Here is a 16,005-nt window from a genome sequence, read left to right as displayed (position 1 = left end):
GCTTTTCATCGCTGATTCCCAGTGGAGAGGCTTCCTAGACGACTGTGTGGGGTGCGTGTGTGTGCATGTGTGTGTGTGTGTGTGTGTGTGTGTGTGCGCGCGCGCGCGCGCGTGTGTGTATTCATTGTCAGATGGAGCCAGGTATTCACTTTAAATCCCACTACAAATGATTCAGAGTTGTCGAAATGGAATGATATCTGTATTTCCAGACGGGGAGGCGGGAAATCGAGGACATAAGAACAAAAGCCCGCGGTTAGATGTGTGTGTGTAGGGGGTGCGGGGGACTAGTGTCACAGTCACACTGAAAAACTCCACTTTCATGTCCCAAAGCACTTCTCCCGGCAGGGTTTAACCCCGCGGCGCGGGAGGGGAGCCGGCGGGGACCTAGCGCACCCGCAGCTGCAAAGCGCCCCGGGCCGGCCCCGCCAGGTCCGCGCGGCCCTGGAACCCGCCCCCCTCCTCCCGAGCGACTCTGGGTGGGACCCCGTCCGCCCTCTGCGGCTCAGCGGGAACAGCCTCCCTTCCGGAAGGGCAAGCGGGGGGCGGGGGGGGGGGGAGGCAGCAAAGTGGGACACGGAGGGGCCGGAGCCCTGTCCTTCCCGCCTGCCTCCCCACTTTTAAAGTCTCCACCGTCTCATCCTATCTCGGTTCCCAAACCCGCTTCGGTGGGCGCCCCAAGGACCGGCTCATTTCCCGGCCAGGCCAGGCTTCCCCAGCAAGGGGTCCCTCGGCTCCCCTTTCTGTTTTCTCTCCTAGGACTGCGCGGCGTCAAGGTGGCCCCAGGAAGAGGGCCCAGAGGGAGGCGAGCCTCGGTGGGGCACCGGCGGCGGGGTGCAGGGGGAGGTAGGCCTGGGGGACGAGGAGCGGGAGCCCGGCGGAGAGGAGGGAGGCGCCAGGCCCGCCAGGACCGGAGGAGGCGCGGCCCCAGAGGGCGAGGCCGGGGGTGGGGGCGCGCGAGGAGCTGGGGAGCCGGAGTTGCGCGGGGACCGCGGGGGCGGAGGGGGCGCGGCCGGGGAGGGCGAGGCCCGCAGCTATTGGTCCGGGAGGCCCGGGTGGGGGGTGGAGAGTGAGAGGAGGGTCGAGTCCCGGGGAGCGCCCCGCGGGCCCGCAGTCTCCGCCGCGGTCCGAACAGCGAGTGCCCCGAGCGCAGAGCCGGCGCCCGCCATGAGGGAGATCGTGCACATCCAGGCGGGCCAGTGCGGGAACCAGATTGGCACCAAGGTGGGCCGGGCACTGGGCTTCCCTGCGGGTGGGCAGCTGGCAGGCCTAGGGTGTCGGGGCTCGACCCCCCGGTGCCGGCGCTCCGGTGCGCACCCTCCGTGCCCCTCGGTCCTCGAGTCCAACCCTGCCCTGCGCGGCACCCGGGAAGTGCTCGAGGAGTGGCGCGGCCGAGGAGGGGGCGTCACAGCCGGGGACCCCCTGCCCCTCACCCCATCCCCGCTCTAGCTGGGAGCGGCCGCCCGCGGCTCTGGCGCGCCTGGAATTCGGCAGCCGGGCCCCGCGCGCCCTGCCCCGCCCGGCCAGCCCTGGAGTGAGCTGCGGGGGAGGGCGCCCTAGGCTCCGGGTTCTGACCGTCTGTCCCCCTGCCTCGCCCTTCCCAAGTTTTGGGAAGTGATCAGCGATGAACACGGTATCGACCCGGCCGGAGGCTACGTGGGTGACTCGGCGCTACAACTGGAGAGAATCAACGTCTACTACAATGAGTCATCCTGTGAGTAGCGCGGCGCGGCCGGGACCCCGCCCTTCCCCTTCGGACCCGGTGGTCCCCGCCCGGACCCTGGCCGTCCCCTGCCTAGACCCCGGCCGTCCCCTTCCCGGACCTCGGCCGTCCCCGCCCGGGCCCCGGCAGTCCCCTCCCAGACTTCGGCCGTCCCCTGCCCGGACCCCGGCCGTCCCCCGGCCATTTGCCCCTCCGATCCTGACCATCCCCCCGGCCCCCGCCCAGGATCCTAGGCATCTCTGCCCGGACCCTCGGCCACCCCCCTCTTGGACCTTGGCCATCCGTCTCCCTGACTCGGCCTTCCTCCTCTAGGACCCCGGCCATTTCGCGTCTTCTCCGCCCGATCCCAGACTGGCTCTCTGGATGCCGCCCTCCGCGCAAGGGTAGTTTGCTCTCGGAAAATTTCCCGGGATATAGCAGGATGCCCGGTTCCTTCCTCACTCCCCATGGGGCGGGAAATCCGCCGTCAGTTTATTTCAAAAAGCCGAATTTGGCCTATCACGCGGCTCTGAACTCTTGAACCAGACAACCCGTTAGCTGGTGTTGTGAAATCACTTACTGGGTCTTGTCCGACTTTCTGTTTTGCTTTTTTCTTCAGTTTAAAATGTATCTCTTAATGGAGATTCTTGGCTAAAAATTTGAAAAGCGCTCCGTTAAATGTCTCCTCTGCCCCTTTACCAACCTCCCAAAACTCTTAATGCTCCCTGGAAGCTGAAGTTCCGGGTAGTTGCTGAAGTTGGGTAAAAACCGCAGGCTGTCGTTTATCCAGGGTTGGGAATCATCTCACCCTTGCCCTGGAGATCTACATATATATTGTGGCTACATGTATGCACTATTTCTGTAACAATTTTATTATAAAGGTGGAATTGTGCCCTTCCCAAAACAACAAAAAATGAAGATGTTGAAAAAACACTCAGAAAATGACAGATGCTGCACTTCCATATACGTGACACATAGCCCCAGAAATAATTACTCTGGTTTTTGGAGTCATTTGCTATTTGTCCACACAAGAGCTGGGAAGAGCAGTATACATAAAGCTCTGGGTTTTATTCACTCAGCAGCTGTAAGAAAAGGTCTGGATCAGCAGGACATAGAATATGAAATTTCCAGATAGCACTAAAAAATCCAGTGATACATTGCATTTCCCATTAACCCTTAGGTCCACTTTGTTTATATCCTTGCTTCAGTGGGGTGTGTGCATTAATAGGACTGGAGTTGTAGAGCAGAGCCTATGGGCAATCATATTAACCCCATCCTCACTAGGGAACAATTTCCTGCCCAAGAGGCATGAAAATGTGCTTGCTAACAATAGGGCTGCACAGCAAATCTCATTCATTAGAGTGTCTTCCAGAAACAGCCTGTAGGCTGGCACCTGCAACAAGGTGCTCAGACTATAGCTTGGATCCATTAGTGTGTACATATGAGGGACGTGCCGAAAAGTGGAAAGAATGTCACAGCAACACAGCAGTTTGCTGCAACAGATACAGTTTATTTCCATGGAGCTAAAAAAGTAAAACCACCCAGCAGGAAAGAGGTGTCAGGGTGAAGTGGAAAATACAGAAGGCAGGAAGTCAGGAGACCGGATTTCTCATCCTGCTTATTCCCGGAACTTCCTTGCTCTGCCCATTCACGCTTGGGCCGGTTCCCTCATCTGAACAATTTAAGGTGGGAATGTGTTGTCCAAGGCCCTTCCCAGTGCTAAGATTCTGTGATTTGAAGAAAGCCGAGTCTGTCTCTAAAGAAACCCTGTTTTGTAGCACCCAGGCAGCTGTGCTGGGGGGACTTGCTACAGGGAAGCCCATCACTCTGGAAACCAGAAAGTAACCCTTGTGGGTGGGCTTTGTTCTCTTCCAGCTCAAAAATACGTGCCCAGGGCTGCCCTGGTGGACTTGGAGCCGGGCACCATGGACAGTGTGCGGTCCGGGCCTTTTGGGCAGCTCTTCAGGCCTGACAACTTCATCTTCGGTGGGTTCCATCTTTCCTGCTTGCTTCTGCTTCTCTTTTTTTTTTTTTTTTCTTTTTTTTTTTTTAACACCAAACTAATTTATGTGCAAGATTAAAAGCATCATGTGGCAAAGAAAAGCTTAGAATGGAAATCAACAGTCCCTAGTGTCATCATAGGGTGCCCCTTTTAATTCTTCTATTTTCTTTAGGAAAGTAATGTCTGTGTCTCTAAATGAAATGCTTATATTGATAGTTCTTTTATTTTTAAGTTTATTTATTTATTTTGAGAGGGGCAGGGGAAAGGCAGAGAGAGAGAGAGAGAGAGAGGGGGAGAGAGAGAATCCCAAGCAGGCTCCACACTGTCAGTGCAAAACCCGACATGGGGCTCCAACCCATGAACCATGAGATTATGACCTGAGCAGAACAAGACTCGGTCACTTGGCCAACTGAGCCACCCATGTGCCCCAGCCAATAGTTACTGATTTAACAAATTTTTTAGACATTAACTTCTTTCTTCCACTTATAAATTGCTATCATAATATGACAGTGATAATTTGTTTTGGTGTGTTACTCATTTTTTAACTTCAGTGTTTTTAGACCTATATTTTTCTTCCATTTCCTATAGACAGTTATTTTGCTTTCTTTCTAAAGGCTGGCACCATGTGAATTTTGCTTTGTCAGAATTGGGCAAATCCTTCCCTCCTTCTTCCACCTAAAACATGATAAGAGAAAGCACCTGTCCCTCTACACACTCCTAAATAAAATTATATAACATTAAGTGAAATGGTACTGTTAAGTGCTACCAGCCTCCATCACCCTGTAGCCATGGTGTTTAGAGTCCAGGTTACTTGACAAAATAATCAAAGGGGGAATTTTCAAAATATTCAAGAAGAGACAGAATCTTGAAAGATTTTATTCCGCTCCTTTGTAGCAGAATCACTCTGCACCTGTTGTAAAGGTGACTCAGCAAGATGAACGTTCACAGAGTTTACGAATCCTTTGGGTATCATCTACTTCCCTGTCACCCTGACAACATACACAACCAATGAGACAGGGAAAGCTTCCGATAATAACTTCTTCAAGAGTTGGACCATAATTGACCCTAAGCAGAGACTCTTCTGGACCCTGCTGCCCAATGTGGTAGCCACTAGCCACATGTGGCTATTTAAATTAAAGTTAATAAAAAATTAAATAAAATCAGTTCACTTCCTCCATTGTACTAGCTATGTTTCAAGTGCTCAATAATTACATATAGCCAGTGGCTGCCATATTGGACATATGGAACAGTTCCTTCATTGTAGAAAGCTCTATTGGATAGCAGTGCTCAGGACTTAGTAGAGATACTCTACCAAATTGGGGGAACGAAGAGAGAAAATGGAAAGACACTGTGTAAACATGTGGCCATACATAGCCATTTCTATCTTAAGAGCCAAGGTAGAGGCTACAGGATGGTGGTAGATGTGAAAGTCTTCCACTTGACAATTGTATTTTAATGTTAGATACCACACATTCACTTCACTTATGTTCTTTTCTCAAAAATTACCAATGTAACAGAGTAAGAAATATGCCTGGAGGGAACAATACTACTTATCAACCGATATACCTCAATCAACAAACGCAATTTCAGTGCCTGTAAAAGGCAAAGTGTCTTACAAGCAAATGAGAGACTCCTAAGGCTGATCTGTGGCTTAAAGTTACTATGGTATAGAAATTAAATGTGTCAAAGATCTACTTTTCAACCCCTTCTCTGGAAGGGATAGAGATAGTTTCACTGAGGGTAACAGATAATCCTTTGTCATTTAAACCCTATGTATCTAGAGTATTCTCATGCAAAGTGCTTGATACATATGATCAACATCCTAGGAATGCAAGGATGGTTCAACATTGAGAAGTCAGCTAATAGATTAAGAGAAACAACACCTTAATAGGTGCCCAAAAATATTTGATAAAACTCAGTATGTGTTCCTGACTTGTATAAGACAAAAACACTTCTGCACAAGCTGGAAATAGAATTTAAGAATTACCTACTAAGGGGCACCTGTGTGGCTCAGTCAGTTAAACGTCTGACTTCAGCTCAGGTCATGATCTTGTGGTTTGTGGGTTTGAGCCCCACATTAAGCTCTCTACTGTCTGCATAGAGCCTGCTTTGGCTCCTCCTCCTCCCTGTCTCTCTGCCCCTCCCCACATGCTCTCTGTCAAAAATAAAGAAATATTAAAGAAAAAAGAATTATCTACCAAAATACATAACTATGTCATACTCACTGGTGAAACATTAGAAGTATTCCCAGCAAAGTCAGGTATGAGAAAAAGATGTCCACTGTCTCTTCTATATTCCATGTTTCGAAGGTTCTAGCCAGTGCATAAAGACCAGAGAAAGAAAAGAGATACAAACCATTTAAAGGAAAAGACAAAATTGTTATTTGAAGGTGGAATGATCCTCTTGGATTTTCCAGATAGGCTGTCCAATGAACAGTGATTAGCATTTATAAGACCTCCGTAAGGCAACCAGACACAAGATAAAAAGACTCAGACATTATTGCTATGAGTGACCAACTGTCCTGATTTGCCTGGGACTGGGAGGTTTCCCAGGACACTACACTTTCCAGTGTTGAAACTGGTGAAGTTCCAGGCAAACTGGGACAAATTGATCTCCTTAAAGGCAATAATCAACTGTAAAATATAATGGGAAAATACCCTCTTCACACTAGGATAACAAAAGTTATACCTAGGGACAAAATTTACCAGTAATTGAGAATGAGGAGGAGTCATTAAAACAAGATATTTTTCTCCCAACAGACTGGCTAATAGTTTAAAATCTAACAGCTAGTGTTGGTGAAGGTGTTTGGGGGAAATGACAGTTTCAAGCATTGTCAGAGAACAGCTTAATGGATTCAGCAAATCAAGAATTTTGATTCAACAGTTTCAGTTCAAGGAATTTGTCCTACAGAAATGCTTGCTCATGCATCCATGGACGATGCATGTTGGTTTCTAGAAGAGCTGAACCCCTTTGCCCACCCCCACCCCCTTGCCCTTACCACCAGCTGGTGTCAGTCTCTGTCAGTTCAGTGGACTGCTCCCTCGGGGCCTTGTGATAAATAGACTTGGCTTGGAGAACAATATTCTGTATGCTTGAGATGACTCGAGCATAAGGATGACTCCCCCCTGTTTGCTTAATACAGATCAGTGCCGTCTTTCACTTTCTCTTAGTAAGTGGGTCTAGATTTTTAGCAGATGTAGACTCTTTGTAAGCCCTTTGAGTGAAATTACCCAAAGAGAGAGAGCGCTGAATGGGGACAAGGGAAACTTGGCGGCTAATTTCGGCTCTGCCACCTCTGCTGCCATCAGTCCCCTTCTCTGGGCTCCTTCAGTTTAACAGTCTATGGAATGAAGGGCCCCCAAGCATCTGGACCTCTGTAAGAATCTGAGGGAAGCAATAGCCTGTGCCTGCCACCTGCACAGAACTACACCTCCACAGAGAATTCTGCTCGGTTTCTTCCCTTAAAGTTTCAATTAATTTCTGGTAAGAATCTGAGAGGATAGCTAAGTTGTCTTTTTTTTTTTTTATTATTTACATTTTAGTTAACATCCTGTGCAATATTGGTTCCAGGAGTGGAATTCAGTGATTCATCACTTACCTACAATACCCAGTGCTCATCACAAGTGCCTCCTTAGTACCCATCACCCATCTAGCCCATCCTCCACCCCTCCCTCTATCAATCCACAGTTTATTCTCTATTGTTAAGAGTCTCTTGTGGCTTGTTTCCCTCTCTTCTCTTACTCCCTTCCCATATGTTCATCTGTTTTTTTCTTAAATTCCACATATGAGTGAAATCATATGGTGTCTTTCTCTGATTGACTTACCTCACTTAGCATGATACATTCTAGTTCCAACCACGTCATTGCAAATGGCAAGGGGTGTGTGTGTGTGTGTGTGTGTGTGTGTGTGTAAAGAAGATGTGGAATATGTAATATATTCAGGAGGATAGCTAAGGTTTCTCAAACCTGAATTACAGTTGGCTGAATCTGCCTCAGTCTCAGTAAGTGTTACCAAACAAAATTAATAGAATTCATCAAGAAAAGTATATAGTTGACCCTTGAAAAATGCAGAGGTTAAGGGGTGCTGACCCCCTGCACGTCAAAAGTTTACTTACAATTTTTGACTCTCCCCAAACTTAACTACGGTTGACTGGAAGTCTTAGCGACTATATAAGCAGTCGATTAACACATATTTTGTAAGTTGTGTGTATTCTGTAGTGTATTTTCACAATAAAGTAAGCTAGAGAAAAGAAAATGTTATTAAGAAAATCATAAGGAAGAGGGGCGCCTGGGTGCCTTAGTCGGTTAAGCATCCGACTTCCGCTCAGGTCATGATCTCGCAGTCTGTGAGTTCGAGCTCCGCGTCAGGCTCTGTGCTGACAGCTCAGAGCCTGGAGCCTGACACTATTTTTACTTCAAAATTGTGAGTTTTTTAAATGAATGTTCTTATTTTGTTAAAATGGCACACTCGTTATGAGGAATGGAGAAGTGTCCCCAACGTATAAACACACTATGCTGTTTGGCAAAATAGTTGTTTTTAAGTCACCCTCCAGTTATTAAAAGAGGTAGAATTGTCTTTGGGAAATGGCTCATCCCCCATTAGCTTTAGAGCTCATTTTTTCAGAGCTGGCAAATTACAGTAAACCAGTGTCATTCCATTTCTAGGTATAGATGAAGTGTTGTTGTTTTTTTAATTTCTATTTATTTTGCGGTGGTTTTAAAAAAACAGACTTGAAGTAATATATAACTTTGAAAGTGAAAGTTATCTGCATTTAAGTTTTGCACATGAATATACTTGACAAAAACAAACCCTTTTTCTTAATGAATCACTGGTTGTATTAGTGGTCATGCCCAGGGACAGTGAGAGAGAGTTTTGTGGGAGAAAATGGAGTAACAGAAAGCCTCTTTCTGCACATGTAACTTTCCCTTCCAGATTCGGGGTTAGAGGGCTTCAGGGAGCACTTGATCCCTCACCCAGTGTGAGCAGGAGGTAAACCAGAGGATAGACTCAGAAAGCCCTGGGGACCTGTTGCCACCCGCCTGTAGCCTTGTGTTCTACGGTCCCGAGCCACCGATTAATGTCACAACATCTCATTACAGAACATGTTCAACTCATGACCCCCAGATATTTAACTGGGAACATCTGTTGCTACGAGACAGTGGCAAAATATTTTCAGAAGTCACTAGTTTCTTTTTTGTCAAGAGCAGAGAAAACCTTGTGGCTAATCATGCTGTAAATACTGAGGAAGCCAAGTGAGCTGTGTGAGCTGGACGAGGAGTCAAGTTCAGGGAGCTTGACTTGCTATGATTGCCCGTCTGCCTGCAGCCACCTACCTGCTGCCGATTGCTGGTTTCTACTCTGTTTTAATGAAATCATCTCCAGCAGTTTGACAGTTGCACTCATGTTCTTTCCTTCGTGAAGGTGCGCCAGTCCTAGACTGAGCTCCATGGACGAGCATGGGTCCCCGCCCTTGTTCTTCCTGGTTCCTCTGGTGCGTCTGGCCGGACTGCTGCCTGCTAGCTTGGGTGGGGAAAGGTGGACAGCAGTTAGTGGGGGCACAGGAAGGCAACGACCATTTTTGAGCCAGCTGGGCAGGAAAACAGACAATCTGTGTTTGTAAGAGAGAACGCAGTTGCTTCCTGGACGAGGAAGTGGCCACCAGGAGGGCTGAGGTGGCCGGTGCTCTTGGGATGAGCTGCAAGCATGGAGGGGCTTGCCCCGTGCCCATGTGCCACATGGAACATGGTGCTGCCATGCCTGTCATCTTGGTACCTGTGGCCAGCCAGACAGGGCAAAGGCAACAGGAGTGAGTGGCTGATCTCCCTTATGAGGTGGGACCGAGACAGATGAGCAAGGGGCCACCTGTGCCTCCTTCTGATGGGCAGTCCTGCCTTCCTGGACACATTGCTACTTAATATTGAAATGTGTTTCATGTTTTCGACACAAAGTTAAAACTGCACAGTTTTCTCTTCAAATACACAGGGGTCGGGGCGCCTGGGTGGCTTAGTCGGTTAAGTGGCCGACTTCGGCTTAGGTCATGATCTCACGGTCCGTGAGTTCGAGCCCCACATCGGGCTCTGTGCTGACAGCTCAGAGCCTGGAGCCCGTTTCAGATTCTGTGTCTCCCTCTCTCTCTGACCCTCCCCTGCTCATACTCTGTCTCTGTCTCAAAAATAAATAAATGTTAAAAAAAAAATTTTTTTTCAAATACACAGGGGTGTGGGGTAAAACTGGATCCCCCTCATCCCTAGTGCCGGTGACCCTGAGATTTTATTCCCGGGGCTAACTAGTGCTGTACACGGTGCAGATGTGTCCCACTTGACCTTTTCCCACATACACATGCACACACACGTGCACATGCGCACACACACACACAGGCAGTTGATTTGGTTTTCAGAAAATGGGATCATGCTACTCATACCATTTTGCAGCTTTTTGAGGAGTTCATTAACATAACGGGGACACTCCCTGTGACTGTCACCGTGCCTTTCTGCTGCATGGGTGTCCTCATGTAGTAATCCCCCCACTTACTGCTGTTTTTAAAACTCCCCGTAAAGGCACATTTTCATATTTTAATTTTCTCTTTTTTTAATTTTTTTATTTTTTTATTTTTGAGACAGAGAGAGACAGAGCATGAGCAGGGGAGGGGAAGAGAGAGAGGGAGACACAGAATCCGAAGCAGGCTCCAGGCTCTGAGCTGTCAGCACAGAGCCCAACGCGGGGCTCGAACTCACAAACCATGAGATCATGACCTGAGCCGAAGTCGGACGCTCAACCGACTGAGCCACCCAGGCGCCCCAATTTTCTCTTGATTATCATAAGAGACATGTTTGTTTCGTTAAATTTTTATAAGCAATATGAATGTGGAAAGTTCACTCTCCTATTATCCCATCCTCCAGAGACAACCACAGTTACTGGTTCGCTGTGTATTTCTTCAATTTATTTCCTAAATGCAACTTTAAATGTTCTAATAAAGTCTAAAATATTCATTTTGCTAGCTAGGTAAAACATCTGCTTGGCCCAGGACTCAAAGGGAGCAAAAGGGCGCACAGTGAAAACGTGGTCTCATTCCGACCCCGAGCTGGTGCCCACCCAGGCTCCTTCCCAGAGGCAGCACTCCAGGATTTGTGCGGTCACTCTGTGCCTATAGCAGCAGATACATACCTGTTACACGCATACAATGACAGCCAACTGCATACACCATTTGGTACTTCGGGGTTCTTTTTTTTCCTCCTTAGCAATATACGCAGGACTAGGGCTGATGGCTGATTGTATTCTGTCACATAGATACCATTATTGATTTAAGTCCTCTGTTAAAAGGTATTTCGGTTGTTTCCTTTTTTCTTTACTATTGCAAACTGCTCCTCGGCGAGTACTTGTCTGCATGCCATTTTCCACGTGTGTGGGTGGATCTATCCAGGCAAATTTGTAGAAATAAAATTGCTGAGTCTAAGGGGACTAATTCTGATACATATGCTAAACTGTTCTCCATAGAGGGTAGTCCCTGTTATGCCTCTCCACAGTCTGGCAGTGTGGAGGGGCCTTCCCCCAACTCTGGCCAACGGTATCAGCAAGCTTTTTGATCGCTTTCAGCTTCACAGGGAAGAAACTGAATCTCCTTGTTTTCATGTGCATTCCCCTTGTGAGGAATACATCAGATATTTAAGTTATTTGAATTTCCTTCCCTGTGAACTGTTTCTGTCCTTTGCCCATCTTCCTAAAAGTTTTTCCTTACTGATCTGTAGGCCTTCTTTAGATATTTAAGGCGGGTGTCCCTCTGTATGTGATACAAGTCACTGGTAGTCAACACATTTTAAACTTACTGAAGAATCACAGGATTTGGGTTGTTTTTCTTGTTTTACAGACGTCCACTTAACACCCACAGTGTTTAGCACTGATAGAAGCTGTGGAAACCTCAAGGAAATTTGCGATAAGACTCATTCCTCCAAAAGTAGGCCCTTGTGTAAGGCCACGCCCACAGTGCACTGCAGAATCCAGGGAGGCTGGCAGCAGACCTCAGTGAGAGGGCCCTCGCCCCACAGTGCGTGAGTGCCTCCAAAGTGCCTGCTTGTCTCACCTGACGCAGCACTGGGCTGCTCCCGGGAGGCAGCCTACGTGGTGTCACTGCTGCCCGGCTCAGCTCCCCACTGGTGTCTCTGGCGTCAGGTATGGACCTGCCCACCCGGAGCACAGAAGCTGGTCTCCGGACGGTGGTGGTGGATTGTTGCCACCAGCTGGGTAGAGACAAAAATCAAGTGAACATCTTTGGAATAAGTGGGCAGAGGTCCATACGGTGTGATTCCTGCGCTGGCTTAGCTCTGAGCAGAAGGACAAACAGGCCTCGGTATCTCTTCTTCCTCTCATTTTCTGTGTCCACTTGACACAATCCAATCACCTGCCAGCTCCCATGGCACATCCTGGTCCTTTTCAGAAATTCGGCACATAGGGAAAGTTTGATAGGGATGCTAACAAATTTGTTTTTAAATTTTTTATACATGATCTTTTTCAAAACTAGATTTGAATACACCTGCTTACTAAATACACAAAACGCTTTTTAATAATCTTCCTTGCTTCTTAAATAACTTTTAATTTTAGCTATATATTACATTGCCTTGTTACCAGTTAAAATAATGAGAAACAGCAGTGCCTTGTTTCTATAGTTTATTAAATAGTTCTAGGGGTGCCTCGGTAGCTCAGTCAGTTAAGCGACTGACTCTTGATTTCTGCCCAGGTCATGACTGCACAGTCGTAGGATCCAGCCCCATATGGGGCTCGTGCTGGGCGTGGACGCTGCTTGGGATTCTCTCTTCCCCTCTCCCTCCGCCCCTCCCCACTTTGCGTGTTCTCTCTAAAAAAAAATTTTTTTTAAATAAAATTGATATTATCTCTCACCATCCATCAGAGGAGTAAAACCAGGCATGGAGGTGGGGGAAAGGGACCACATTCATCATGAGCCTGAGGAGGTCAGCACCAAGCACTGACTTGACTACTTTTCATAATTTACCCTACAGTGTGCCCTAGAATTTAGTTCTCAGTGGTTTTTCTAATAATTCTTGAAGTATTAACGTATTGATTTAGATTGAAAAAGTCTTATATTTTTTTTTTCAGAAAGTGAGTCCAGTTTGGATGATTGCTCTGATAATTAGGACTGCCCTTGCCAGTCAGAGTATATGGCTCGTATTTTTTATAACCCGAATAAGCTAAACTCCAACCTAAAAATTCTTTCCAGTGAAAATATATATAAAACATTTAATGGAGAAACCGTATTGGCAAAGTTGTATTGGAATATTTCCATTTTCCCAACTCGATCCAAGTACATTGGATTAAGGAAAGTGCCTTTAAGTAAAATGGTCTCCACCTGTGGTAAGCCCTGGTGGTAAAGCCTTTTGGTATCCGCCAGAAACAGAAGAGAATGAACCAACGCAGGTTGTTTCCAGCGCTGCTTTCCACGGAATTGGGTTTGGGGCTGAAAGAGGTGTTTTTTCCCCCCGACCGTCTTAAAAGTGTGAACAACAGCATCACCACCCCGACCCCCACCCCCCATCCCCCGTGCAGCCCTACTGAAATTGTGTGCCACTCTCTTGTGCTTTGTCCCAGGACAAACGGGCGCGGGCAACAACTGGGCGAAGGGGCACTACACGGAAGGGGCCGAGCTGGTGGATTCGGTGCTCGACGTGGTGAGGAAGGAGTGCGAGCACTGCGACTGCCTGCAGGGCTTCCAGCTCACGCACTCGCTGGGCGGGGGCACGGGCTCCGGCATGGGCACGCTGCTCATCAGCAAGATCCGCGAGGAGTACCCCGACAGGATCATGAACACCTTCAGCGTCATGCCCTCGCCCAAGGTGTCGGACACGGTGGTGGAGCCCTACAACGCCACCCTGTCGGTGCACCAGCTGGTGGAGAACACGGACGAGACGTACTGCATCGACAACGAGGCCCTCTACGACATCTGCTTCCGCACGCTCAAGCTGACCACGCCCACCTACGGCGACCTCAACCACCTGGTGTCGGCCACCATGAGCGGCGTCACCACGTCCCTGCGCTTCCCCGGCCAGCTCAACGCCGACCTGCGCAAGCTGGCCGTGAACATGGTGCCCTTCCCGCGCCTGCACTTCTTCATGCCCGGCTTCGCGCCGCTCACGGCCCGCGGCAGCCAGCAGTACCGCGCGCTCACCGTGCCCGAACTGACGCAGCAGATGTTCGACGCCAAGAACATGATGGCGGCGTGCGACCCGCGCCACGGCCGCTACCTGACCGTGGCCACCGTCTTCCGGGGCCCCATGTCCATGAAGGAGGTGGACGAGCAGATGCTGGCCATCCAGAACAAGAACAGCAGCTACTTCGTCGAGTGGATCCCCAACAACGTCAAGGTGGCCGTGTGCGACATCCCGCCGCGCGGCCTCAAGATGGCCTCCACCTTCATCGGCAACAGCACGGCCATCCAGGAGCTGTTCAAGCGCATCTCGGAGCAGTTTTCCGCCATGTTCCGGCGCAAGGCTTTCCTGCACTGGTTCACGGGAGAGGGCATGGATGAGATGGAGTTCACAGAAGCAGAGAGCAACATGAACGACCTGGTGTCCGAGTACCAGCAGTATCAAGAAGCCACGGCCAATGATGGCGAGGAAGCTTTTGAAGACGATGAGGAGGAGATCAATGAATAGAGGCGCCTCCCTGTCTCGGATACCATAGTTCAGATGTTCTTCCTTTAACTCCAGAGCATCGTGACCCTAACGGCCGCCACATGGTGCTCTGCTCTGTGTGGGTACAGGCCCCTCACCAGTGCTACAGAATTGCACTATCAGCCCTCTGGAATGAAGAAAGTACATCAGAATAGCAGAGAATTGGCAGTCCTACCCAATCAAGAGATCAGACGACAGATTTTCTACTGGAAGACTTGAAACAATGAACGGGCCATCGATGAAGGGCTAAATGACTTGACCTCGCCTTCTGTTTAGTGTTCGACCATGCTGAGAATTAACAAGGAAGCCAGAAACCCTGTTTTTCATCCTCTGTGATGAAACCTAAAGCTGTGCAGTGTTGCCTTATATTGAGAATGCAGTATGGAACTTTAAAACAACCTATTCGTAATAAAACACTAAAATTGTTTCTTTGCCTCTTCCAGCCTCTGTTTCCAGGAGATTTGTTACTTTGTGTTGTTATAAGGGTTACTTGGGTACCCTGTCTCTTCCTGGGGTGAAGTGCCTCTGCCACTAAGTGAATGAACTCAGAGGAAAGACTTTCCTTGAACTGCAGGCTTTTTAAGGGTGGCAGCATAAAAGCAGCACACACACAAATAAAAGCCCATCATCCCCATTCGCAACCAGCACTTAGACCTCCCACAGAATCTTTCACCTCCCTGCGTCATGTCCTGGTCAGTCCCAACCTTCCCTAATAGCTGGGCTAAGATTTGCCAGAGGAGCTACAGAAAATGACCTGCCAGCTTCCAGCCAAAGCCAGGGGGATGTGCGAGCTCTTGGTGGGTGAGGGGGCACCAGGCAGGGCCAGCTTTGAGAGCTGTGTGCTTCCTTCCAGGAGCACTCAGGGCCAGGGCAGAGACTGAGGGCTGTTTTCTGTATAACAGATCACCACCTTACAGTTTCTAAAACCTGACACAACTTCTGTAAGAGGTCTTGTAAAGCCAGACTCCACAGGACATGACCAGGCTAGTCCTACTAATTAGCAGACATCGCTGTTCACCTTTGTCTCTGGTTTCTTTCTTTCGGCCCCTTTGAAGTTAGCTGTGAACATGTGACTTTGCTTTAGCCAAAAGAATGAGTGGCATCTCACTCCAGGTGGAAGTGTCTAAATGCTAGTGCTTGACCCTCAACTCTGCCTCTGCCGGATTCCTCCATCAGTCTGGGCCTCAGTCACCGCGGAGCACAGCCCTCTTGTCCTTGTCAGACAAGGAGCGAGAAAGAACTGTTATTTGGAGCCATTTCCATCTGAGGTGACCCCACAGTGTAACCTAGCTCCCCCGCGACAGAAGGCCTGAGCTCTGTGATGCCATGGCTTACACCCAGTAACTATTTATTCTGGGCTAAGCCCTAGCTGTGGGCAGACAGAAAAGTAAGCATTAAACACAGCAGCAGGATTTGGAACCGCAGTGAAGACAGACCTCACTTTTGCAGAAATCTGAACTACTTTGTGGGTCAGGCTCCACGTAGGACCCGACACGGGCAATGCTCACCACAGTGCTGTGGGCCTCCTTGTGCAGACCAGGAAACCCACAGGTGGCCGTGCTAGCTACTCCAGGCCATGCCAGCTGCCTTCTCAGACTCCACAAGTTTGAGTGCAGCTTTCGCAT

The 16,005-nt window shown here is 48.9% G+C and overlaps 1 protein-coding gene across 2 annotated transcripts; it reads left to right on the top strand.

The window, feature by feature from the left end:
• Window positions 1-1,053: 1,053 nt before the first annotated feature.
• On the top strand, window positions 1,054-14,807 carry TUBB6 (tubulin beta 6 class V). Of its 2 annotated transcripts, XM_060613204.3 has the most exons (4): window positions 1,054-1,221; window positions 1,603-1,711; window positions 3,575-3,685; window positions 13,299-14,807. In XM_060613204.3, exons 1-4 carry the CDS (start codon window positions 1,165-1,167, stop codon window positions 14,360-14,362), a joined length of 1,341 nt encoding a protein of 446 aa, XP_060469187.1. In that variant the 5' UTR covers window positions 1,054-1,164; the 3' UTR covers window positions 14,363-14,807. The 2 variants fall into 2 exon arrangements, with proteins under 2 accessions (XP_060469187.1, XP_060469188.1); XM_060613205.2 differs by lacking the exons at window positions 1,054-1,221; window positions 1,603-1,711 and adding an exon at window positions 2,038-2,103.
• Window positions 14,808-16,005: the final 1,198 nt, after the last annotated feature.

This window comes from Panthera onca, chromosome D3, assembly GCF_046562875.1.
Source record: "Panthera onca isolate mPanOnc1 chromosome D3, mPanOnc1 haplotype 2, whole genome shotgun sequence".
Classification (NCBI taxonomy): Eukaryota; Metazoa; Chordata; class Mammalia; order Carnivora; family Felidae; genus Panthera; species Panthera onca.
The sequence above is the reverse complement of the archived record's forward strand: the minus strand, read 5'-3'. Positions and strand labels throughout refer to the sequence as shown.